Consider the following 26368-nt stretch of genomic DNA (forward strand, 5'->3'; position numbering starts at 1 on the left):
TCGGCCAGGTTCGGCTGGGATCTACAGAGGAAGTGCGTTCCACCTGCTGTCCCGGGACCAGCCGGGCAGCGGCCGGCTGGGGCCCCCTTCCTGGCTCCTTCTCCCTGTGGTCGCCTTGCCACTTCCCCGTTCCCCAAGTGCTTATTTCCTGGTCTCTCTAGACACGCGGGCTTGCCATCTTCCCTGGACTCGGGTTTCCCATCACAGGCCTACTGTAAAAATAAGGATGCCGTGGGTACCACGCTCCCCTGTTCACCGAGCCTCTGCTCTGAAGCAGACTGCCTCCAGCCTGCCCCTCCCAGCCCACACGGCCTTCCATCTGAACCTCCACCTTCTGGAACGCCCTCCTCCTTGGCTCTGCCTCTGGGAACTCTGCTCCTTCTCAGAACCCAATTTAAACCCCTCCTTTCTTCTTCTTCTTTCTTCTTTCTTCTTTCTTCTTTCTTCTTTCTTCTTCTTCTTCTTCTTCTTCTTTTCTTTTCTTTCTTCTTCTTCTTCTTCTTCTTCTTCTTTTCTTTTCCTCCTCCTCCTCCTCCTTCTTCTTCTTCTTCCTCTTCCTCTTCCTCTTCTCCTTCTCCTTCTTCTTCTTCTTCTTCTTCTTCTTTTCTTTTCTTTCTTCTTCTTCTTCTTCTTCTTCTTCTTCTTCTTCTTCTTCTTCTTCTTCTTCTTCTTCTTCTTCTTCTTCTTCTTCTTCTTCTTCTCCTTCTTCTCCTCCTCCTCCTCCTTCTTCTTCTTCTTCTTCTTCCTCTTCCTCTTCTTCTTCTTTTCTTTTCTTTCTTTCTTCTTCTTCTTCTTCTTCTTTTCTTTTCTTTCTTCTTCTTCTTCTTCTTCTTCTTCTTCTTCTTCTTCTTCTTCTTCTTCTTCTTCTTCTTCTTCTTCTTTTCTTTTCCTCCTCCTCCTCCTCCTCTTCTTCTTCTTCTTCTTCTTCTTCTTCTTCTTCTTCTTCTTCTTCTTCTTCTTCTTCTTCTTCTTCTTCCTCTTCCTCTTCCTCTTCCTCTCCTTCTCCTTCTCCTTCTTTTCTTTTCTTTCTTCTTCTTCTTCTTCTTCTTCTTCTTCTTCTTCTTCTTCTTCTTCTTCTTCTTCTTCTTCTTCTTCTTCTTCTTCTTCTTTTCCTCCTCCTCCTCCTCCTCCTTCTTCTTCCTCTTCCTCTTCCTCTTCTTCTTCTTCTTCTTCCTCCTTCTCCTTCTCCTTCTTCTTCACAAAAACGCTCACCTGCTCCTCCATATGCCCAGGCACTTACTGAGCCCCCCTACATTCTGTCTTATGCAAAGCAAACTGCCTTACACACGCACGTCTCCTCTTCCGAACCATTTATACGTAGAAGAGCACATGCCAGAAACAGCAGAGGTTGCAGGATCAGGTGTTCATTTGGTCTGCCCTGTGTGGATGGGTCACCTGTCTGTACAGGGAGTGAATGAGCTGAAGCATGCGACGCTCCGGGACCTACAACTGCACTGGACCCCGTGCCCATTTCACCTGCATTAACTCATCCACAGGTGCGCAGGGGTGGGGGTGGGGGGGAGACGGGGAGAGAGGGCAAGGCCAATTTCGGCAGCATGGATGGTTTGCTCCGTGAGTAGGCAGCTCACGTGCAGGTGCGATGGGGGCCCAGCTGGGTCCTGTCCAGTCCCAGTGCCCATGGGCCCCTCGTAGAAAGAGCATCTGGGGCACAGAGGGAGTTGTATCATCCGTCTCCAAACCCAGGCCAGCTGCTTTGCTGGGAGTTCTACTGAGAAAGCTGTGATGTCAAAGATGGAAGCACCCGTTTTTTATGTGATACCTTGAAGGGATTTTCAAGAACCATCTCAGCTGCATTCAAATGTTGCCTTTGATGAACTTTAGAACCTTACCCTTGCACATGACCCCATTCCAGTAGTGGAATTCAGTAAGTGCTGGTCTTTTCCCCCACCATACAGCGTGAACTTAGTTAATGCATCTGATCCAGTTCCTGTGCGGTGTGGCTGCTTAGTCGATAGCCATTGACGGATTCATGAGGAAGACATTTTTCATAATCCTCCTCCTCACTGAGAACGTCAGCCCTGCACCCCATGTGTGTGGCCTCCAGTGCACCCCACAGAGCAACGCTTCAGTGAGACCCTACAGCTTTCCTACTAAAAACAGAGTGTGCGCGATAAAGAGCTGTCTTTCCTATGAGATCCTCACTGCTTCTAACACCGGCTCACTGCAGTTAGCTCTCAGTCAGCAGTAGGAGGTGCCCCGTGGGAGAAGGAGCTCAGGTACCTACCTCCAGCTCACTCCCCATCTTCTTTCGGATTTCCTTCATGTCGTTGTGGTACTGCTGGCGGATGTCCTCGAACTGCATCCAGTATTCCTGGAAAGCAATCCCAACCCGACAGGTTCAGCAGTTGCCTGTGAACAACTCGACACCATAACGTCTACACAGCTGCCACGGTAAAGCGGGTGATGTGCGGCCAGACGTGGACAACCTGTTGCTCCCCAAGATGATGATGCTGCGCCTTGTGCTGTGGCTGCAGCACGTCACTCCCTGTCCTACAGTGGCTCGGGGTGAGGTCACTCTCACATGTACTCTCAAAGCGTCTGTGCCAGACGATCGTTTAATGTATCCTACTTTCAGATGCAGTCCTGTGACGGGTAGAATTTCCTCCCCCCAGAAAAGACATGTCGGAAGCCCTAACGCCCAGAGCCTCAGACGATGACCTTATCTGAGAGCATCATTGCAGATGTAATTAGCTAAGCAAAGACATGGTCACGCTGGAGTAGAGTGGGCCCCTAATCCAGTGTGACCGGTGTCCTTTCAAGAAGATGGCCATGTGAATGCTGTGACACACAGGGACAGCGCCATGCGACGATGGCAGAGGAGAGAGGTACGCGGCTGCAAGCCAAGGACTGCCAGAGTTGGCTGCCAGACCACCGGAAGCTGGGGCGAGGCAAAGTGGGGGCTCCCTGTGGGTTCCTCAGGGAGCAGGGCCCACCAGCACCTCGGTGTTGGACCTGCAGCCCCCGGCGCAGTGAGACAGTAAATTCCCGTTGTTTAAACCACCCTGCTGACGGCACTTTCAGGCAGACCTGGGTCACTGATGCGGATTCCAGAACCATTCATGACGGCACTTACTGCATCAACGAGAGAAGCCTATGGACTTGGCCATGTTGCTTTCCGAGGGAAGGTATGCCCCCGTGCCCCCTAGGACCCCCAGCACGGTGCCTCACGTAAGCGTGTCCAGCAGGTATTTGTGCAACGGGCTCGCCCAGGCGTGCATGGCAAACACTAAAAGGACTCCCGACTATAGTCCGAAGGCGATGAGCGAGTACAAGGCGGGCCCGGAACCAGCCTGGCCTTCACCTGCTCCTTTGCTCTGTTTCTCCGGGACGGCGGCTCCCGGGGTCCAAGGTCTTCTCCAGGGCTTCTTAGCTCTTGTGTCCTGTGGGGATTTCGCTCAGCAGACGATGGACGCAGACCCTATTGTTTGCATGAGATAATTTGCAAAACATACTTGCACTCGGAAACATCTTCTGATCTGACCTTCATCTTTTCCTTTCAGCAAGAATGATATTACCAGTTACATTCAGTGCTTGGGACTTGTTTGTTTGTTTTAGAATTTTCTAGAGGACAAAACTTAAAAAAAATTAAGGAAAATTAATAAAACCATCTGTGGTGTTTACCGAAAGCAATCAGTACTTTATGCTGTCATAGGAGACACCTGGATTCGTGTTCTGAACTGGCAAGTTATAATCGTTAAGTTAAAATTCAGCGAAAGTTCAGCAGCCCCTAAAGCATGAGATTCGGTCAGGGGACTAGCACAGGAGCCTTTTAGGAGTTCAGAATAAGAGCGATACAATAGGATGCATAGCCAGCCTTCCTCAGCCCCCACATTTTGATGCTATGCTTAACAGTAAATGGTCAACCTCTCATTTCAAATAAAAAACAATAGTCATTTTTTTTAAAAAATGTGTAGAATTCTAACTAAAATAGAATCAAAGACTTACAGCATGGAAGGGGAACTTCAAACATATCTACTACTCCCAAACTACCATTTATAGAACAGGAAATTGAGGTTGCATGACCTCCTAAGGTCACACAGCAAGAGGCAGAGCCAGGAAAGAAACCAGGTTCCAGGCCCTGAGTCAAGCCTATTCTCACGATTCTCTTTAAGTTATTAAAACCTGAGGAAGGTGGGAGGGAGTTTTGATCCCCTCTATGGAGTGAACTTTGACTTGAGGGCCCATAAATATTTGTGAACGAAGACACTATGGGTACATTTCTAGCTGCCTCTCATAGTTGGTATTTTACTCACCAGTTGCTTTTCTACTTTCAACTTATATTGCTGAGCTTCAAGTTTCCTCTGAAGGAGTTCAGCAGGCCTTTGGAGATAAAAATGGTCAGCTTGAGTACCGCAGTTTTAACTAGTCTTCATCACTGAATGGACAGTTGGGGTTTTTTTTGGTTAATAATGAGATTCACTATTCACCTGTGAGTCGACTTTCTGCGTCCAGGAAGGGGCTCAAAGTCTCAGAATGTATACATTGGCAAAGAAGGGCTTTGGAACGCAGGAGAAAGGGAGGTAAAGAGAATAATGACAACTGGGGATGTTGGAGAGAATGAAACAAAAATATCCTGACCCAGAACGGATGCACACCCCGTAACGTCAGGACGTCCTCATGCCCTGGCCAGGGAGCTAACCCAGAGCCTGTCAGCCCTGGTCTGACTGGGAGCCGCTGAACTGTGTCCTGCAGGACACTCGGAGCTCCGTGAGGCCAGGCAGAGTCCCGTCACTTTGCCTCTGATGCTCATGCAAATGCTTAGTGAATGAAAATGGGCTCTCTGACTACGTAGAAGGGATTTGGGCAGCATAGTTCCAGCCAAACCATTTTCAGCTTTATGTCTATGTTCTATATACATTTATATACATATATATATTTATAATTTTTGGCAAAACTTTTTGCTAAGATTTCTGGAACCCCTGCTTGTCAAATTAAAATGCCCACATTTCAGATCATAGTCTTATAATTTGAGCTGTCTGATGAAGCTCTCTGTAATACCAGTGAAGTCCAGGGCTCCAAAGACAGGGGTGTCATTCCAGAAATAACACCTCCCGGAGCGTTTGGTGAGCTGTTCACGTTTATGAAGAGTCAAGGTGATAACACAGTGGTTTAGGAAGATGAGGAAATGACAGGCTAGTGATGGGCTCTGGGCCTCCATTCCCCGTGGATAAAACGGGAGCACCACTAGCTCACAGGGGTTGATATGGGGATGAGGGTTGAACAGCTCAGTTCAGGACGGTAAAAACATTAAAAAAAAATGAGCCCTGGCTGGTGTGGCTCAGTGGACTGAGTGCCGGCCTGCGAACTAAAGGGCCCCAGGTTTTATTCCTGGTCAGGGCACATGCCTGGATTGTGGGCCAGGTCTCCAGCAGAGGGTGTGAGAGAGAAACATATATTGATGTTTCTCTCCCTCTCTTCCTCCCTTCCCCTCTCTCTAAAATAAGTAAATAGAATCTTTTTAAAAAAATGACTCTCAGAAGTGGGTCTTCAGGACTGCGGAAAGGTAGCAATTACCCTGAACACAAGAACACTGATATTGGTGTGAGATAAAAAAATGGAAAAGAGTGTAGATAGGCAAAAATTTGTTATGGAGTAAATTTTGTGGAAGTCTGTCATCAGAGCCGTGTAATTATGTTACTTTCTTTTTAATACAGCCATCTTCTGGAAAACCCTATGAATATAAATGCTGAATGAAATACATTTCACTTTCCAATATGTCTCCAATGATAATCCAATTATAATTCAATTGTTAGTGATGAATATTAATAGCCTCTAGTAACATGAAACATATACAACTATCTTCATAAGTCCTAGACAATGGGGTTCACTAGAAAGAGGAAAAATATTAAAAGTTCAAGAGCAGGAATTTGTGCTGATAGTTAAATGGCTGCATGAATAAGAAGCTGCATCAAACTTGAGATGAAAAAGGGTCACGAAATGAATGAGGCAGTCACTTTGTAAGTATACAAATGTCTAATCACTGTGTTGTACACCTGAAACTAATATAATACTGTATGGCAACTGCAACAAAAGTTTAGTAAAAATTAAAAAAATAAAACAAGTCAAGGGAACTGTGAATTAAGTATTTGAAATGAAGAGTTTGGAAGTTCTCAGATCATTCCTTTTAAAAGGAGAATTCAGAAAGATAGCAGAGTCAAGAGTGTTCTATTTCACGATGTTTTCAGAGGACAAGTTTAAATTAGACAATGACAGTACCATTGACCTGGGGATGGATGGTGGCTTTCTTCCTGGTGACAATTCCCCTTAATTCCAGGCTCTTTCTGAGGCACCTGGTGGCAACCCAGTTCGTGGTCTCTCTTCCTCAGCAAGTCGAGTCGAGCATAGTAATAACCATAATGGCCACACACGTCAGCAGGCTGGGGCCTGTCTATCATTTTTACCTAAAGGTTCATAAGAAGGAAAGTTTTATTTAAAAAATACAAATCTATAATAATTGACAGTTTGATAGTGACCATAGCTAAGCCAAGGCTTTGAAAATATATTTTTGTTGTTTGGGCTCTAGAATTGTTTTCAGATTAAAATACTTTTAGAATCTCCCGATCCTAGAATTAGAAAGAGAATTTAGCCAGAAGGTGGAGGCAGAAGGAGGCAGGTCTTGAGGTTCCTTGGAGCTTTTGCTGACCTGCCCCCGGACCCAAAGCTGGTAAAAGCTGGGCTGTTTGGTCACTGCCGCACACACCCAGGACCCGAAGAGGCAGCCACAAACTGAGGATTGCTTTATGGCACTATTAAGGAACTTGAAAAAGAACAACAAACAAAGCCCGAAGTGAGTAGAAGGAAAAAATTAAAAAGTAGAGCAGAAATAAATGAAATAGAATTTTAAAAAAATATAAAAGATCAATAAAACCAAGAGCTGGTTCTTTGAAGAGATAAATAAGATTGACAAGCCACTAACCAGACTCATCAAGAAAAAGAGAAAGAGAAAGGACCTAAATACATAAATAAGAAACAAAAGAGGAGAAGTACCAACTGATACAAAGGAAATACTATGAAAAACTATCTGCCAGCAAATTGGACAATCTGGGAGAAATGGATGAATTCCTAGAAACATACAATCTCTACAACTAAATTGGGAAGAATCGGAGGATCTGAATAGACCAATTACCTCTAGTGATATTGAAGCAGTGTTAAAAAAAATTCCCAATAAACAGAAGTCCTGGGCTGGAAGCCTTCATAGGTGAATTTTACCAAACATTCTAAGAAGAACTAACACCTCTCCTCAAACTATCCCCAAAAAATTAAGAGGAGGGATAATTTCCAAGCTCACAAGGCCAGCATTATCCTAATTACAAAACCAGATAAAGACACTACAAAAAAAGAAAATTATAGGACAGTATCCCTGATGAACATAGATGCTAAAATCCTCAACAAAATATTAGCAAACTGGATCCAGCAATACATTAAAAAGATCAGACATTGTGATCAAATGGGATTTATTCTGGGGGTGCAAGTCTGGTAAAATTATGGAAATCAATAAATGTGATACACCGCATAAATGAAATAGAGAATAAAATCACATGATCATATCCATAGATGCAGAAAAAGCATTTGAAAAAATCTAGCACCCTTTTAAGATTTAAAAAAACTCTTTGCAACATGGGAATAGGGGGAGCATACCTCAATGTGATAAAGGCGATATGTGACAAACCCACCCCAATATCATATTCAATGGGCAAAAACTATAAGTGCTTCCCCTAAGGTCAGGAACAAGACAGGATGTCTGCTTTCACCACTCTTCTTCAGCATAGTACTAGAAGTCCTAGCCACAGCAATCGGACAACAGGAAGAAATGAAAGGCATCCAAATTGGAAAGGAAGAAGTAAAACTGTCATTATTTGCAGATGACATGATACTGTACATAGAAAACCCTAAAGATTTCATCAAAAACTACTCAAACTGATAAATGATTTCAGTAAAGTAGCAGGATTAAAATAAATATCCAGAAATCAGTTGCTTTCCTACAAACCAATAATGAGCTATTAGCAAGAAAACAATCCTATTTAGTATTGCAGCAAAAAAAAAAAAAAAAAAAGTTCCTAGGAAAAAATTTAACCAAGGAGGTAAAAGACCTATACCTGAAAAACTGTAGACACTAAAGAAAAAATTGAAGAAGATACAAATAAGTGGAAGTACATACCATGTTACTGTGTTCTCAGATAGGAAGAAAACCATTAAAATGTCCATACTACCCAAAGCAATCTATAGAGTCAACACAATGCCTATCAAGATAGCAATGGAGTATTTCATAGAACTGGAACAAATATCCAAAAATGTATATGCAACTACAAAGGACCCCAAATAGCCATAGCAACCTTGAGAAAAAAAGAATGAAGTTGGAGGAATCACACTACCTGATATCAAACTATACTACAAGGCCATAGTTATCAAAAGAGCATGGTACTGGCATAAAAAGAGACGTGCATATCAATGGAACAGAATAGAAGAGCCCAGAAATAAATCCACCCCTTTATGGTCAATTAATATTTGACAAAGGAGGCAAAAACATACAAGGGGATAAAAACGGTTTATTCAATAAATGGTGTTGGAAAATTGCAGAGATACATGCCAAAAAAATGAAACTAGGCCACTTTCCTACACTGTGCACAAGAATAAACTCAAAATGGATTAAAGACTTAAATGTTAGACTTGAAACCACAAAAATCCTAGAGGAAAACATAAGCAGTAAAGTCTAGCCCATTTCTTGTAGCAATATATATTTTTTGAAATATCTCCTCGGGAAAGGGAACAAAAAGAGAAAGAAACGGGACTACATCAAACTAAAAATGATTTGCACAGCAAATCTAGTGAACAACATAAAGTAACAAACAGAAACAGATTCAGATACAGAGAACAGACTGACAGCTCTCAAAGGGGAGGAGGTTTGGGGGGGGTGAAAGAATTGACGGGATTAAGCAAAAAAAAAGGAGCAAAGTCATCCACAGACAACAGCATGGTGATTATCAGAGGGACAGGGGTGTGGGAGGAGGGGGGGGGAAGGTGTGGGGGTTAATTGGTGATCAAAGGAGACTGGACTTGGGGTACTGAACACACAACGCAATATATTGCACAAGCTTTTACAACTTCTTTAGTACAGTTAGGCCACAATCTACCCAAATGAAGAGCAATAATTTAACTAACAGTTTCAAAAATCTATTTATACACCAACACATTTTCTAAATGTCTATATATCAAGTAAACACTTAGTAAATGTACTTTTAAATGGCCCTCTAATTATACCATAAGCCTTCTTTACAAATATAATTCTTCAATTCAATGACAATGGCCATTTTATTATTTATATACCAGAACCATTTCACTAGCATGAACTAAAAGATTCAGCACTTTGCTGAGGTGTATTCAAATAACTATGTGTAAACAATCTCTAGGAAAATATATTGATTACATAATTAAAAATTCTTAATGCTATATAACATGTCAGACTTAAGAGTATGAAATGCATACTATTTCCTTCCACTATGCTACACCACTCATTTATCTTATATAGAAAACCTTATTTATGTAAAGAAATGAAAAGAATTTGACTTATGAAAACTAAAACTGATGTCTAGAACACTTGTAAGAAAATACAGCATTTTAAAACAATCTAACAACTAGAAATTGTCCAACATAGTACCACTGTAAATGCTCATAACAGAAAGATTTTTTTATTAAGTAAAAAACTAGTGAATTCCACAGCAATGAGCTTGTAGCACATGAACATGTGCAACCAGGTCTGTAGAATATGCCGTCTCCTGAAAACCCAGAGAAAGGCTTCGGTACGACTTACAAATAGGGGCTTTGGGGCTCCGGCTGGTGGTCTCCATTCCTTTCTATAGATGCTCTCCTTCCTTTTCTTTGGCACTGATATTCTTGCTCTCGGGGAGCACTTTCCCTGGAATTTCACTTTCTGGATTTTAGAATCTTACGTAAGCAAAATAAAACAACTTCAATTTTTCTAAACTTTCACATCTTTAATATTGATGCTTGCGAGAGAGTCAATGCATGGGACATTCCATTAGCATAGTAAACCTACTTCACCCAGGGATATGTATTCCTAGTGAGTAAAGGGCCAATGCAAAATTATGATGCATTTTCTTTGACTAGAAAAAACCATTTTTTCCAGGGACCCTGTGCCTATTTCTTGTAACACGTAAAGCTACGTTTTCAAACATGAGACGTTAATGCTAACATTTACAGAAACACTGTGCACCAGATAACAGCACAAGGAACTGGATGCAGACAGCAGAGCCTGGGTCATTGGGCCACGCCGTTCACATGACACTGTCATTGGGAAGGGACGCATAGGTCTTCCGATACGTTTTCTGGGTCACCCTCACCTGGGTTCTCATTTTCCTGTCGTTTCTGCACTAAAGATTCGGCCTCTGCACTTTCTCTCTTACCCTCTCCTCGCCTCCTTTCTAACATTCTCAGCCTGAACCAACACGGAACCGTGCCAAACCAGAGCACGCATAGCAGAGGGGTTAAGTCATTCATTTGCCCTTTATACCTGTCCTTGGTTTTAGTTTTTCTACCGCAGAGGACGGTGTGGCCCTATCACTGACTCCTTAGAGGGACTTGCTACGGCTGCTCGTCTCCTAAGTTCAGACATGTGCTTGTCGCTCAGTCCTGGCCTCTCACTTCCACAACATCGACTGAATTAGTAATTTTCTCTTCTTTCATACCTTTCTCTCTCTCTCTCTCTCACACACACACACACACACACACACACACACACACACACACAGAGCTTCATCACGTCATCAGCTGATCCCTGGCACTAAATTTTTCTCTACTTATCACTACCATAAAGTATCCCCTGTTTTATTTGGGGGTCACATAGTTGTGGTTCTGCCACTGTGACTAGTGAGGTCCAAGATTCAAACTTCAGCTCCAGTGGGCCTTTCTAAGAGAACTCTTCATTGCTAGTCCATCCTCTCTATTTCAAAAAACAACAAGCTTCATCTCATCGCCCATGTCTGTCTGGGAACCCTCTCTTACTCTCTACCCTCCTGACACAAAGTTACGTTTGGATCCTACCCCTTCAAACATCTCTTCGTTGGCAAACACACTGCTTCGTGAAGGGTCCCTGACGAATGGAGAGAGAGGAGCTGACTCCCCCAGGTGGTCCATGAGCTGGATGTGCCAGCGCACCTGCCGGCCTCCACTGGACAAGATGCTATTTCTCCTGCATATACTGCTGGTACTTTCTCAAATGTCCACATCTGATACATTTGGTGAAGTTTCTTTCCTGCTAAAGCAGTCAGCCCTATATTATACAGTACCTGAGACACACGTCACGAATGTGCTAGAGTGCACCATCTGATCGTGCTCACCTTGCACCATCTCCCCAGCAGAGTGAGACGCTGGTGGTCTTGCTCGGTGTGTGAGGGGGTGACTGAGCTCTTCCTGAAGGACCTAGGACCAAACACAGCCGTCAAGGGCCAGCTCGCCGAGACCTCGGCCAACGAACGTGCGGGCAGAGCCACCGGAGAACTCACCTCAAGAGTCGCATACTTGGCAATGAGATTCTCTAAAAAGGGCCTTTTCAAAATGGAATTAATAGATGGCCGGTCTCGGGGAGACACTTGAAAGAGCTGTGATATCAGGGCCTGGAGGTCAGGAGAAAACCAAGGCGAGACCGGGGCCACATGCGCCCGACAAATCCTCAGCACCAGCTGGTGCAGGTTGTGAGCCTCGAACTGAAAGGACAGGCACAGCAAGACCACGTCAGGGAAAAGTCAAAACGAGTCCTCACCGTCAATATCGAGACGCAAACTGGTGTTTCAATGTTCGGTCGCAGGCTCCCCGGTTGCACCCAAGTTGTTTCTACCAACTGACACTTCGTGAGTAGAGACTGTTTGCAGTTGGTCGACAAGAGGCCATGTAGTTTAAAATCATATTTTTGTTTTAATTTTTCTTAACAAAATAATATTTACTCATCCTAGAAAACTGGAAGGTCCAGAGAATTATAAGTAGGCAGGGAAAATGTGTATAATTTCACCATCCAGAGGTATATTGCCTCCTAGGTCTTTAAATAAATGTTTATTTTATAGAGTTGAGGACATCATCATGTACAATTTTACAGCTTGCTTTTAAAATTAACGTAACATAAACATTTCCACAAAAATTCTTCATAAACCGAACACTCTCCATCGTGTGGAATCTCAGTTGTTTACACTTACAGCCGCGTGTGTCCCACGAGAGTGTCTCGGCCAACCACGGGCCACACACACAGCAGGGCCCCAACCGGGTTGTAATGGGCGACAGGCAAACGGTCTGTTTGCAGTGCTGACGGAAAAGGCTGGACCCAACTGCGGTGCTGAGTTTACCACCAGCTCTGGGTGGTTTAAACAGATGAGGGGGCTCAGCGTGCTGTGCACCTGCCCCGTGCCCACCCACGGCTGGAGCCTGGAGCTGGTGATGAGCAAGGGGTGCAGGCTGAAGGGGAGGGGAGCCCGGGAACCCACCTCCTACCCACCCACATGCAGGTGAACACACACTTCATCTTCTGTATCTTATTTTTATTGTACCTTTTGGATGTTTAGCTGTGTAGGTGCACGAATACCGTGGTGTTACAACCGCCCACAGCACCCCTTGCAGTAGGAGCTACAGGTTGCACCACGAAGCCGAGGTGTGGAGGGGACTGCACCACCTCGGCTTGTGTAAGCGCACTCCGTAATGTCCATACAACGACCAAATCTCCTGCGGACTCATTTCCCAGACTGGATCGCTGACGTCAGTCATAACGCTCAGCAGCACGGAGTGGCATTAAAGATGCAGGTTTGGGTAAGACCCTTACCGGCCGATAATAACAGTGAAGACAATGGTGATGGCAGGGTAGAAAACGGTTGACACAGCAGGCCTGAGACCAACGCTCTCCTTACAAAGGCCTATTTACAATACTGTCCTTTGGCCGACATCTGGGAACTCAGATTTCCAGACAGTCCCCACCAGCGCCCACTCAGCGTGGCTCTCTCCGCCTGCACTGTTTGTGGAAACGATAGGTTTAGGTCCAACCCCTGCTTTCTCCCCAGGCGTCTGCAAGGGCGGTGCAGGCCAGGCAGAGGGCACCTACGTGACCAGTCTGCAATCAAAGCCCGGGCACTGAGTCTCCAATGAGCTTCCCTGGCACCTGACATTTCACACCTGCTGTCACAACTTGCTGCTGGGAGAATCGGGGCATCCTGTGTGCCTCTGGGGGCCAGGCCTCTGAGAAGCTTGTTCCTACAGCCTCACCCCACGCACCCCATGCATTTCCTTTGCTGATTATATATATCCCCACAGTTTATTTTCAGTGGAAATATGCTACATACACTATTCTCCACCTTGGGATTTTAACTTTATAATACGACTTGGACACTTTTCCATGTCAACCTATACAGATCTATCACTCTTCTTAATAGCCAGTGCACATAATTAAAAAAAAATTTTAGAGGATGTTTACTCATATTGATTTGAGAGAGGGAAGCAGGCAGGGAGAGAGAGAGAAACATCCATTGGTTGCCTCCTGTATGCACCCCTACCACGAAGGAACCCGAAACCTAGGTGCTCCGACCAGCCCGCGGCCTTTTATGGTGCAGGCAATGCTCCAGTCAACTGAGCCGCCCAGCCAGGACATGTGCACCTAATTTTTAACACTCGAGTTAAACCAAACATTAATCTTTTTCTCTCAGAAGTCAACTTAATTTATATAGTTTCAATAATTAAACATTAATCCAATGATCAACATACTTACAGGATGCCTGAGTGTGCAGAGCTCGTATAAAACGCAGCCAAGAGACCAAATGTCCCTGGAGAAGACAGGAGTTTACATGGTAGAAATTATCCACAGTTTTTAACAAAAGCCTTATTATCCTTACAGTGTCTCCTTCTATTAGTGTATCTTTACAGGTTTACACAGGCTGCCTAATTTTTAGAAATGTTTCCAGATACGTTATCAATGCTCATTCTCACTAACGTAAGAGGTGAAATAAAAACAATCTAGTTTGTCAGAATCCTAACAAAGAAACTGTGCAAACTTGCTACCAACCGATGGCCCAACACTGAGTTTGACCTCATGCGCCCAAAAGAAAATGTGTATGAAATGCTGAGCATGTGGCAGAGGGAGGCAGGGCTCAAACATGAACTTGTTCTGATTCGAGAGGTAGAGTTTGGTTGATGAGCAAGGCACACTCTACTCAAAGCTACGGACAGAATCAGAAGCATGTGAAGTGAGGAACATGGCATCTGGTGCTCAATGAACTTGGGAAATGTGCATATAATATACGATTGGAGAGTTGCTCTTTGGTACTTAGTATTTATCTTTTATTTATTTCTTCCACACCTAAAACGAAAGCAAACTAAAAGGACAGCTAGATCAGGAGTGGAAACATAGAAATGAAGATCTCAAGGAGGGGTTAGCAACAGGGGAGTGGGAGGAGGAGAAGGGGGGAGAAGGTACAGAAAATAAGTAGCATAGACAGTAGATAGAAAATAGATGGGGGGCAAGAATAGCATGGGAAATATAGAATCTAAAGGACTTGAGACACATGGTCATAAACTAAAGGGGGGTGATGGTGGGGATGAGGGGTAGGGTGGAGGGGAATAAAGGGGGAATAGAACAGCTGTAACAGCATAATCAATAAAAAAAACACATTGTTTAAAAATTGTTGTTCAATTACAGTTGTCCCCATTTTCTCACACCTATGTATTTCTACGTGATTGGTTTAATAAGGAGTTACCTTCTAGAACAAAAAGCATTAATCTAAGAGACCAAAAAAATATACAATGAAAAGTCAAGAAAGTAAGAAGTTAAAGTCAAAACAGGAAGGATTCCAGCAAATAAGGTAAACGGCTCCACTGTTTGGCGGTACTTCCTTTGAGTGTGTGCGGGGGACAGAGAGAGAGAGACGCTAAAGTTTGCGTATGGAATAAATAAGTAGGAAACCACTTCTAACTGGTTTCCGGACTTTTCCTAGAGTTTCTAGAAACTCATGACCACTTTCCACCGCCACCCAGAACTTTGCGTCGACCTGGTCGTGTTCCCCAGGCCCAAGCTCCTCCTGTGCCCCGAGCGCCCTCAGTGGCCCAGGCAGTGCCTCTGCCCCTCGGGGAAGGAAGAAGCCACCTGGGGCTTTGAGGGAGCGTTTGTGTGTGCCGTGTGCCTCCCAGTGCACGGTGGCAGCTGCGGTGAGCCTGGGAACGGTTTTCCTGGTCTACAGGGAGCAGCCGATGGCTGCAAAAATCCTCTAATTCTCAGAAGCATCCGATCAACATATTCCAATGTTAACCCAAATTCTTAAAAAATAGCCCAAGGAAACGAAACAGTGCGGCTAACCCAGGGCTCCCAGCCGGCAGCAGCACTGAGCTGCTCCGGACAGTCTGCCCATCCACCCAGCCCTCCGCTTGCAGCGTCCCTGCTGAGCTGCAGGCACAGCCCTCCTGTTCGACCAGGGCACTGCGCCCCAAAGGGCCTCTGCTCCAATTAGACAGACAAATGTTTGCTATTCTTTTTGTAAATCTCTACCAACTGGGCTTTGCTTTCTACTTATCTGTCACAGTCAAACGACCACACAGCCCTTGGGTATTTCCCTACACAAATGGACAATGAACTCGCAAAAGGAATTCAGGCTCGCTGCTGGTCCAACCGGCTCCAATGGCAGCCACGCTATGAGAAGGGACATTTTTTTCCTTCCCCTTACATAGAGGTAAAAAAACAACCCCATCTTCATCTTTCATCACTGTGTGTATTAATATCACTCCTGGGAACTAGACTCTGAAAACTAGTTGGGTTCTAAAGGTGGAGGACACGTCAATGATCACCTAGCCAACACTCTCGTTGTCACAGGTCAACTGACTTGGTCGAGTGGGTGACAGAGCCAAGGGTGGGGAAGGAAGGAATTCTTGGGTACCCCCCAGGTTCTTTTAGCTGGTCTCATGATTAAATCTGCATGAGGCAGATAAACAGGAGAAAATAACCAAATTTAACTACATATGCACATATGGGAACCCCGGTATATGAAGGGCTCAGAGGGAGAAAGAGAAAATGAGGTGTGTACGACATTCTGAGCTACAGATGAGGTAAGGTACCTTGGGGTTTCAGAGGGGAGGAAAGCCACTGTGTTACCGAACCAAAGTGGGGGCTCAGCTGCCTGTCACCACCCATGGGCAAATGCCAGAGGCAGCGGTTGATGAGAAAGGAAAGAGGTCTTTATCGAATGCTGCACAGTTCGGGAGCATGGCAGGCTCATCTCTTCCACAAAATACAGGCAAAACCCGGCCACTCCCAGCAAGACCAAAACCCAAGGCAGTGCCCGGAATTCCCACTCCATCTTTGTCTGTCCTTTGGAGCCCAAGGCAGCTAAGCGGGCAGGTGTCCAGCCTCAGGCTCCCTCCTGGAGTCTGCCTGTGTTGTTGGTACCGCCACCAGCCACATAGTTGGCAGCGCTGCAAGTTTCTGCAAACGCATCGGCCTGTACTTTGCAAGGTGGGCTAGGAGAGCGTCTGGTCCTTCCCCTGGGTTTACATCAGTTACCCGTGTGGGCCAAGCCGGGTGCTTTTTCTCAGCCCAAATTCCCCATGAACCAGAAGGGTCTGGCTCCCCAACCAATCCCTTCTTTTCCCCAGGCTAGACTGACATGGTTCTCTGACACAGGACCTCCTTCTGCCACCGTTTTGACCTCTGTGGCATTTGTACCCACCTCCCCCTGGTCGCACCCCTAGTCAAGGGCTGGAATGGGGGCAGGAGGGCTTTTCCCTTAACCAATTATTTTCGCTGGCCTTGCCCACACTCAGCGTAACGCTCCCTCCTGCTGCCATCTTGCCTGGGGGCATGGAATGTGCCACTGTGCCAGCTGCAGGCTGATAAGAACAGATTTTGAGTAATCAGAAGTTTGCCTTGCCCCACAGATAGGTCAAAAATGTTATCTCTGGTGACTTATCATGGGCAAGGCCCCTAATTTAAATTCTTCTTCGTAATTGTGGGGAGAGAAGTTTCTACTGAGCCCACAGGGTGTTGGCTGCCTTTCGCTCAAAAATAATGCACACACCACAGAAGCACAGTTTGGGGGGACTCATTCTGAACTCCTGCCTAAAACTAGATCCCGAGCTCCTAACCCAGTGCTCTGTCACCAGACCACATGCCTTCTACGGTGCCCACCCGGGACACTTTTCTGCAATGAAGTCAACAGTGCTTAGAAAGTAGGGTGGGGGTTCAGAAGGAGCTACCCCAGGATGTGACTCAGTGGTACGCAGATTACTTTGAGCTAAAGGCAACTTTAGCTACAGGCTCAAGAGAAACGTCTGCCCCGCCCCTCGGGCACCTAGGAGAACTTAAATTAGGGGCCCAGCTCATAACAACCTGTTACCAAAGATAACTTCTTTTGGCCTATCTGTAGGGCCATGCAAACTCCTATTTACTAAAGGCCTGCCCTTGTCTTACCCCTCAGGCAGCTCACCTCATCCCTAGCTCAGAATGGCTTATGTTCCCGTGTTCTCTTTCGGTCTCTGACCCTCTCATGTGTGGGGTCTCTGACCCTCTCATGTGTGGGGTTCCCATACATATGTATGCAGTAAATTTGGTTATTTTCTCTTGCTAATCGGTCTCAATGTCTGTTTGGTTATTAGACCGGCCAGAAGGACTGTGAGGGTGGAGGGAAATCTGTTCTTTGGGAACAGTCTGGACGTCAGACACAAAGACAGACGTCACAATGCCTGCAGTTTTCAACACTATCCTGGCTCTCCCTGGTACCTTTAAATAAAGAGAATTTGCCTGTTTCTAAGCAAGTTCAAAAGCTTCCGGGAACACCAAAGTGGCAGAGACAGTCACTGGGACATTCATTTCACACGTGAAGAAAATGAAATCACAGAAGTACCATAGGAGAGTCCATCAGATTTTTCTGAGACTTTCAAACCAGGAGTCAGCCACTCATGTTTTATTGTTGTAGGCTTTGTTCTGGCAGATCTCTGGAGATAGGTAGTAAGGTGTTCCAACACAAGTCTGGGCAAGTTCCATAGAACTGGTAAATTATATTAAATAGTAAAATAACATGGCTTATTATGAGTAAAAAAGGGCTTAAGATATGAACACACAAGAATAAAAATAGATAAAATTTGACGCACGTATTAAAATAAATAAAAAACAGATTGTACATTTATAATAGAGTAATAAAAATAGTTGATTTTTCAACTTATAGTTCAGCTCCCCAAAATCTACACATTAAAAAATTTTTAGGGCCTAAAGCCCCCACACAGAGATATGCTTGTCATGTTACGGTGATTCCCCAGACACTGGGAGAGTCCCCTCTTTTCAGTGATCAGAGAGATGCACTCTTGTGATTTAAATTTGGAAAATATGAAAGAGAATATGGAAGAAAAATAATTATCCAGAGTCTTTTTGTTAAAATTTTGATATATTTCCTCCCTACCTTTCTCCATGCATATTTTTCACAATACTGTGATCACAGTATATTTAAAACTCAGAATTCCATTTTTTTACCTGATGTAACAAATATTTCCTCACTTCATTAAGAAGTGTTCAAAATCATGAATGTTAATGGCAATATAATATTCAGTTACTGGCTAGAGCAAGCTCTATTACATTTAACAATTTCCCAATGATTTATTCCAAATTTCACATTATCCCCTTAGGACAAAATACCAGAAATGCAACATTTAAAAATCTGTTCATATCACCACCAAATTGTCTTCCAAAGCAGTCCCACCTATATATTCCCCGTGGCACACGTGAACTTGGCCGTCTCACTAAATTCTCACTAGCTTTATGTACATTAAAGTTATAGCTCATTTTATCAGTATACTTTTAAAATTGTTTTTAGTGTTATTCAATATAATTGTCCCAATTTCCCACTGTTGCTCTTCCCTGCCCCGTCCACCTTCATTTGATAAGTTTAGATCACACTGTAAACATTGCCACGACCATTCCATTATGCCAAGATTTGTCTTGGGGATTTTCATCTCAGATAAAGTACCATCTGAATGATGTATTTATTTTTCATCTGAATGATTTAATAGGTTTATAAAAACAGTTATCAAAAATATTTGGAAATCAAGCTTTTAATACATTTCTTTGCTTGTGATATATATATATCACAAGTATACATATATATATTTGCCTGTTAGAAATAGAAAAAAATAATGTTCTAAAGTACTTACTTGTTCAGGACTCTCGCTATACCAAAATCCCCAAGCTTTGCGACCATTCCATTCTTGCTAAGGAAGATGTTCTGTAAGTGTAGAAAATGCCATGTTGTTTGTGAGATTTCAAGAAAACGAAAGGTCAGTCCTGTCCCTGTCCTCTCTCTGAGCTGTTACCTGTGTCTTTATGTCCCGGTGTAAGACCTTCCTGTCATGAATGTGTTTTAGTCCCAGAGAAATCTGCACGAACCAGCTCAGAATCTGCCGAGGGAACATAAGACAAAACCTGTGAGTATCTGGTGTCACTGAAGCATCTTCACAATAATGTGCAAAAAGCAGGAAGTGGCATATTTAAGTTTGTACGTTTATCAGAATGAAGCCAATCGATGTATCACCTAGCAAAATGCAGGTGCGAAAAGCAAGCCATGTGTGTTGGTGTCAGAGGGAACTGCACAAACACGAGACAAATGAAAGCAGAACAGAGAGGGAGGCAGCTGGCCTTTTCCTTTTCTCCTAACACCAGGCAGCCACCTGCATCAGGACGGGGGACAAACAGCCCTGGTTCCTGATAACCCTGGTGCCACCGATTTTCTTTCAGTGGAAGGGGTACCAGGGCAGAGAAAGAAAAAAGAAGGAATGGACAGAATGGGAGGTTATAAAGTTTTTAGTGAAATACCTACATGTGTACAGAACATACAAACAAAAAGTTACTTTTAATTTTTTGAAAGCTTAATTTTCTTTTCTTTTTTAAAAAATCTTTTTAAAGAGATTTTATGTATTTATTTTTAGAGAGGAAAGAAGAGAGAAAGAAAGGGAGAGAAACATCAATATATGATTGCCTCAAGTGCACCCCCTACCAGGGACCTGGCCTGCAACCCAGGTATGTGCTCTGACTGGGAATCGAACTGGCAACCCTTTGGTCCCCAGGTTGGTGCCAGTGCACTGAGCCACACCAGCCAGGGCTAGAGCTTAATTTTGTTAGTCACGGCATTACTTACCTTAAATGGACATGACCCACTTTAGTAAAATGTATTCCATGCCTATAGAGATTTATTTAAACTATTCTAAAATTTCATTCATTCTTTGTCTGCCAAAGTATACAGAAAGAGGAAAACAATAGGAAAACAGCTATATACCAGATAGTACAGTTCAGTTGTAATTTTAGTTCTTACCCAACAAAGGGAAATGTAATTCAAAATTTTATAGAGAAAAGTATTTTTTAATAAAATATGGCAAAATAATACCTACAGGGGAACCAGGGTTTCCACAAATATGGCATTTAATATACAATGTGAATGAGCATAGGAAAAATGCTAGATTGAGTTGGCAGAGGGTAGAGATATTGATTCTTTAATCATTTCTACATTCTAAATTTGACATTTTAACTCTAGGAAGAAGTCACATGGGCACACTGCTCTCAAATGCTAGAGTACAACAAAGAAACAAGCAGCCATAGAGGACGCTGGGCCATTCCTGGGCACTGCTCAAGGCCGGTGGCGTTTCCCACCAACCACACGAGGCCTGATTCCGATTCCTCTCCACACACATACCCGTCTCCTTCCAAGAGGTGTCCAAAGGAAACTCAGAGTACAGGGAAAAAAAAGTGTTTGTGCAAAGAAAAAAATGGGAATTGAGGCCACTGTTCCTCACCTTTTGGCTCCTCTCTCTTTATAACCAATGAAACAAAAGGCCACCACTAAGAAGAGCTTCTATCCTGCCCAGCAAAGCAGGACGGCTGTTTCAACACAGGGCACCAAACACTCAGAGGAAGAGGAGCGCACCTATAGCTATTTTTTAAACTGCCAAGGAACATCCACACTCAGATTTGTTTTTTAAGCCATGAAAATAGATCTCAGGGGCATTCTACATGAGACTGTCAAAAATAAGAGACATTCTCTTTTCGGAAGCAAACTTTACTCTCAACAAGACATTCAACAGACGTTCAATTGCAAACATGTTGTGGACGAAATCTGTCAAGAGTACTGACCACTGTTTTGCGGTTTGGAGTCATTACCAGACATCATGCTTCACCTAAACACAGTCCATGACGTATGGCATGATAAATGTAATCGTCCCACATGAAATGGAAAGGCCGACCAGGAGTGTTTGTTTACCTGGTCTTCACTGAACAGCACCCCCCGCTGCCTGCTGATCCTTCCCATGAGGTCCCCTCCGGCACAGTACTCCATCACGATGAACAGCCTGTCGTTCTCTGCAAGAGAAGGGGCCACCACTGGGTTCCGGGAGCATTGTGGGTGCTTACTGATCATTTGTCTTTCAAGTTCGAGAAGATGGAGAGTATCACAGAAAAAATGTATATGCTAATAGATTAGTATATACTAATCTATTTCATACATGCACATATTGAAATTCTCTTGCTGGAGAATCAGGATAGATTGGGTTCTAATCTTGCTTCAACACCTACATTTCTTAACTCTGTGACTGTAAGCAACTTATTTTAATGTCTCTGTGCCTCGTGCCTCATCTGTGAAATGAATATAGTAATATAGAAACTCCTCTTAGGATTGTTTTAACGATTTAACTGAGTGAAGCCACGTCGGATGCTTAGAGCACCGCTCACAGCTTATGACAGTTCCGTAAATCTTGGCTACATTCCAGCAAGAGATGAGAAGCCCGCAGCAGAATAGCCGCTGTGAGTCCTTCCCAGCACCCCTGGAAGGACGAACAGACCCGTTCTGAACTTGGGTATAAACTTCTATTAACATGACACATTCAACCACGTTGTCGAGAATAACCGCTCTTCCAACCACCCTCTGCCTGGCCTACACTAGAGGTAGGGGCAGCCCGGCCTCATGGGCCTGCTGCAGCCGGCCACTGGGGGCTGCGAGGCAGACGCAGTGTGCCCAGTCCCTCAGCCCCTGCCGATTGTCACTGACATCACTGTGCCCGTCCCCAAGTCTGTGTACATCAACTACGCTCGTTATCGTAAGTATTACACAACCGATGAAACAGGAATGGGAAAAGAAAGATGTGATTATTTCTACCAAAGCTACACAAATGCCTTAAAGGAGTCGGTAAAAGTGAAGAGCCAGGAAGTCAGTGACTCCCACGTTGGGAGGGAAAACCACTGGGCAGGCTTTAAGAAGCTTGTGCAGACTCTCCGTAAATTCTCACTCGACTCTAAAGGAGAGAAGCTGGAAGTAATGAAGGAGGGTAGCCCGTGGAAGAAAGAATATTCGGTGTTCCAATCAGAGGGCTTGCAGTGTGCCCTTGCCTCGTGCCTTCGTGGTGACTCCGTGAGCCTTCCCAGGACTGTTCCAGTCTCTGCTCAGATGTCACCTCCCCAATGAAGCCCACCCTGACCACCCTGTCTGAAATTGTCCCCTCCACTCGTGTCTCACCCTCCTGTGTTTTCCCACAGCGCTTACAACATACCTCCTAACATACGATCTAAATGGTGTGTGCTGTGTTTACATTTATTATCCTACTGCCTGTCTTTCCCTACCTTCCCCCCCAAAACGTAAACTGTGCAGCCAGAGCTAGAAGGTTGCAAAAGGCCCCAGTGTGCACACCTCACCTCATTCCTTCCCCGTGAGGGCAGAGCCTGTAAATGTAACAGGGTATCACTTCCAGGATTATGTTATGTTAGCAAAGGGGGTTTTACTGATATAATGAAAGTTACCAGTGAGCTGATTTTGCGTCAGTAGGAAAAGAGATTATCCAGGCGGGCTGACTGAATTGCAGGAGCCATTTATGTCTGGGTGTAGAGGCCGGGGACACAGGCAGTGTGAGATTCCAAGCAGGAGAGGGCCTCCTACAGGGCCACTGGGAAGGAGAGAGAACTGGGCCTCTATGCGCACGGAACCACACCCTGGTCAACAGCCTGCAAAAACACAGACCCCTCAGCCCTCCAACTGCAAGTAAACGAGCTCTGCCAACAACCTGAACGAGCGTGGGAGAGAACTCGGGCCTCAGATTTCAACTGTGTGAGAGAGACCCTGGGCAGGGACTCCAGCTGCGTCGATCCCAGACTTCCCACCTGGAGGAAGTGGGGCTGTGACTCGTGGGAGCTGGTGAGAGCCACTAAACGTGTGGTCATCGTTGTGCAGCAGCAGAAAACAACCCTGCAGGGACTGTTGCCTCTTTTATTCACGGAGATACACCCCCAAGACCTAGAACATGCCTGGTCTCTGATACAGGCTTGATAAATATTTACTGGAGGAATTTAAGTGGAATTAGTTCAGCCTCGGGAATATCTCCTTACATCCTCCTTATTTTTTGTACGTTGCTTCAAAGCTGTAACCCTTCCATACTCCCCCAGACAAACATTTAATGGACCAGAGCTGGGGTTCTGTTCGGGGCGTGCTCTGAGGGTAGCGGAGGCTTCATCTCCATGACAGGTGCCCTGAGAATGCTGGGGGCTCTCAGGTAAGCTGGTGTTTCAAGTCCCAACAAGCTTCCAGGCAAACTCAAAGGCATCACAATAGCTCTTGTTTTTCTAAACACAGAGGTTCTCTAACTTAAAAAAAATAAAAGAGCTGTTATAAGACAATTTCAGCTTGTAATACAAGCACACTCAGCAGAGGTTACTGACACTATAAAAATGACCTCTAACTTGATCAGAGTATCCAGGGAAATGCTGTCTTCAGATATCCATTTTGCGTGGTAAAAAGACATACTCCAATCTGTTAAAGGGGCGCGTCCCGTCCATGGAGTCATTCCGCAAACATGTAGTGAGCACCTACTATGTGCTAGATGCTGAGGATCAAGTGGCGAGCAAAAGAATCCAGCAAGTGTCCTCCGAAAGGGAGACGAGTGTGACACCAGCTCGTAAGTGCTTACACAAGCAGCGATACACAGACCAGTCAACACAAGCACAAAGCACTAGGCAGGATCAGGAAAGGAGGCTGTCACTTGAACTGTGAGCTCAGAGAATGCCTGGGACCAGGGGGAGGTGGCCAGGTGGAGGAGTCCCAGTGACAGCTGAAATAATGAGGAAAATAAAGATCATCTTGGGGTGACGGTGTTAGGGGTCAGCAAGGAGGAATGCGGGCACTAGAGTTAGGGGCTGCCCCCTAAAAGTTTCTGACCCAAGGGGATCCCCTGCTCCTGTGTGAAAGGACAAAGCCAGTCCCGTGTGCTGTTGTGGCACCATTTGCCCAGCAGGCTGGTGACCTTGTTAAAGTTGACGGCCATTTGACTTTTCTGAGCTTGTGTCCCCAACACTGGAAATGACTGGAAAGCAGGAAGACAACATCGGAACAAACCGTTGTGTTAACAACCAACTGCCCAGGGGCCGCACCACGGAAATCTCCACCCTTTTGTAATCCTGCCCTAATCCAACAAAAACTCAAAGCCCCCACCCTGTGGATGCTGGTGTAATCCCCCACACCACGCTCCTCTCCTTTCTCCAGGGCGAATAAAAACCCGACTCTACACTTTCTGCTCTCCGAGAATCCCTTCACGTCCATGTCCACTTGGCTCCCAGGAAGACCCCAGAAGGTTCTCAGAAACCCTGCGAATGCCCAGCAGTTGAATGTACACAGAGAACCATTTTGAACTCAGTGGTTTTCTTTGATAAGAAACACAGTGACCGCACAGTGTAAAAGCTCAAAATACAGTGTATGTTTATTGGCTTACTGAGCCTAAGCCCCTGATGGTGCTTGAAGATATCTGGGCGGCGCGCTTGCTCTTGAATTCTCACGGCCTGTGCCTTTGAGCGCCCTCTGTGCTGAGGGCTGAGCTGGGACTGCACTGCCCCCCCTCCCCACTAACCCCCGGTGAACTTGGGCATCTACAGCCTATAAACACCTGACGCTCTGTGTGTGTTTGTCATCTGTCCCTTCCCACTAGGACACAAGTTTATGAGGACAGGCGTGTTCACCTGCTTTGCTCACTGCTCTACTCTTGACACCTAGACCAACGCCGGGCATGTAGTAAGCACTGGATAAACGTTTGTTGGGTGACTGAATGGTCTCTGAGCGACGCTATTCTCATGTCCATCGGATCACCTGCTTTGTTTGTGCCTACCTTTGGAGCCGGGTGACGAGTACAGACAGAGCAGACCTTGGGTTTAGGTCTGCAGCTGAAGGGATTGCCTCCTTACAGTTTTCCCCTCTGTTTTTGTGATTTGCTCGACCATGGTGCATGGCTGTTAGCTGCCTCTCTGTAAAAGGACTGGACAGCCCAACCTGTTGCTGCAGGCATGGGGGAGTCCCACGGGCAGCACCCACTCCCCCCAACTTCATTATCAAGGTTACTTGCACAGCTGCTTTGTGACAGGAAGGTGAGCCCAGAGGGAAAAGGAGGGCCATGCCACACCCCAGCAGGGCGGAGGCTGGCGGTGTGGTGGGCGCGGGTGTCTTGCCCAAAAGAACAGTGTGCTCCACGTCTGGGCTGCCCCTTCAGCCTGGACCCCAGACTTAAGACCCCAGACCACCCACGGCCGGCATGGAAGGAATGAGAAACAGACGCATAGTCTCGTAGCCATAGCGATGTGGGTGCCGTTAGTGCGCAAAGCTCACACACCAACCATCAACTAGCGGGGGGAGGAGGAGTTAACGAGAGATGGGAAAAAGGCTTAGGAGAGCTGTCTGCGGACGTTCCCTGGAGCAGGGATAGAGATTACGTCTCAGACGACAATGTAAATAAATGGGAAAATGAGCCCATTCACAAACACTACGCACCATTCTCAGGAACACACCTTTTATAGAATTCTGCATGCCAATACTTTACCGAAATACTCTAGGAATGCGAGAAAGTCCAACCTTGAAACGAACTGAAGAAGGTTACAATGTTAGGATGTTTCATCTTCGCCAGAAGGGTGACTTCTTTCCTGGAGGCTTCTTTTTCGTGGACGGGCATCTAAATGATATTAAGAGACAGAACAGTCTGTGAAGATGACTTGCTTTCAGCAACACGCTTCCTGCTCCCTCCTGCCTACAGTTCTCCAGGGTCCAGTGGTGTGTCGTGGAAAATCATAAACAAAAAATAAGTCAATAAATATTTCTGGTGAAGTTTTGCTGTATTGAAAGCTCAGCTGGACAAAAAGCTGAAGGGGTTCTTCACCACCACGCCAGTATTACAATAAATGCTACAGTATCTTCTTTAAGAACAAGAAACTGTGATTTAAAAAAAAATCACAAAGGAAAAAATCCCCAGTGACAAAGGCAAACACACAATAAAAGCAGTGGATCCGCCAACACTAACACCACCACAAGGGTTAAAAGAC

General features: G+C 45.1%; 1 protein-coding gene across 1 annotated transcript in view; it reads right to left on the reverse strand.

Moving 5' to 3' along the window:
* Window positions 1–26368, reverse strand: part of NEK5 (NIMA related kinase 5) — a 48434-nt gene that overhangs the window by 14347 nt on the left and 7719 nt on the right. The window contains exons 3-15 of the mRNA XM_053665468.1: window positions 25905–26001; window positions 21291–21388; window positions 19354–19437; window positions 19195–19265; window positions 17952–18038; window positions 13778–13832; window positions 11541–11741; window positions 11376–11457; window positions 9830–9963; window positions 6238–6422; window positions 4275–4341; window positions 3323–3439; window positions 2246–2332 (exon numbers count right to left, since the gene is read on the reverse strand). Coding sequence (XP_053521443.1) covers window positions 2246–2332; window positions 3323–3439; window positions 4275–4341; window positions 6238–6422; window positions 9830–9963; window positions 11376–11457; window positions 11541–11741; window positions 13778–13832; window positions 17952–18038; window positions 19195–19265; window positions 19354–19437; window positions 21291–21388; window positions 25905–26001 — 1365 coding nt within the window. The remainder of the gene's footprint in view (window positions 1–2245; window positions 2333–3322; window positions 3440–4274; window positions 4342–6237; window positions 6423–9829; window positions 9964–11375; window positions 11458–11540; window positions 11742–13777; window positions 13833–17951; window positions 18039–19194; window positions 19266–19353; window positions 19438–21290; window positions 21389–25904; window positions 26002–26368) is intronic.

This window comes from Artibeus jamaicensis, unplaced genomic scaffold (genome assembly GCF_021234435.1).
Source record: "Artibeus jamaicensis isolate MK-2021 breed Jamaican fruit bat unplaced genomic scaffold, CSHL_Jam_final contig_415, whole genome shotgun sequence".
Lineage (NCBI taxonomy): Eukaryota > Metazoa > Chordata > Mammalia > Chiroptera > Phyllostomidae > Artibeus > Artibeus jamaicensis.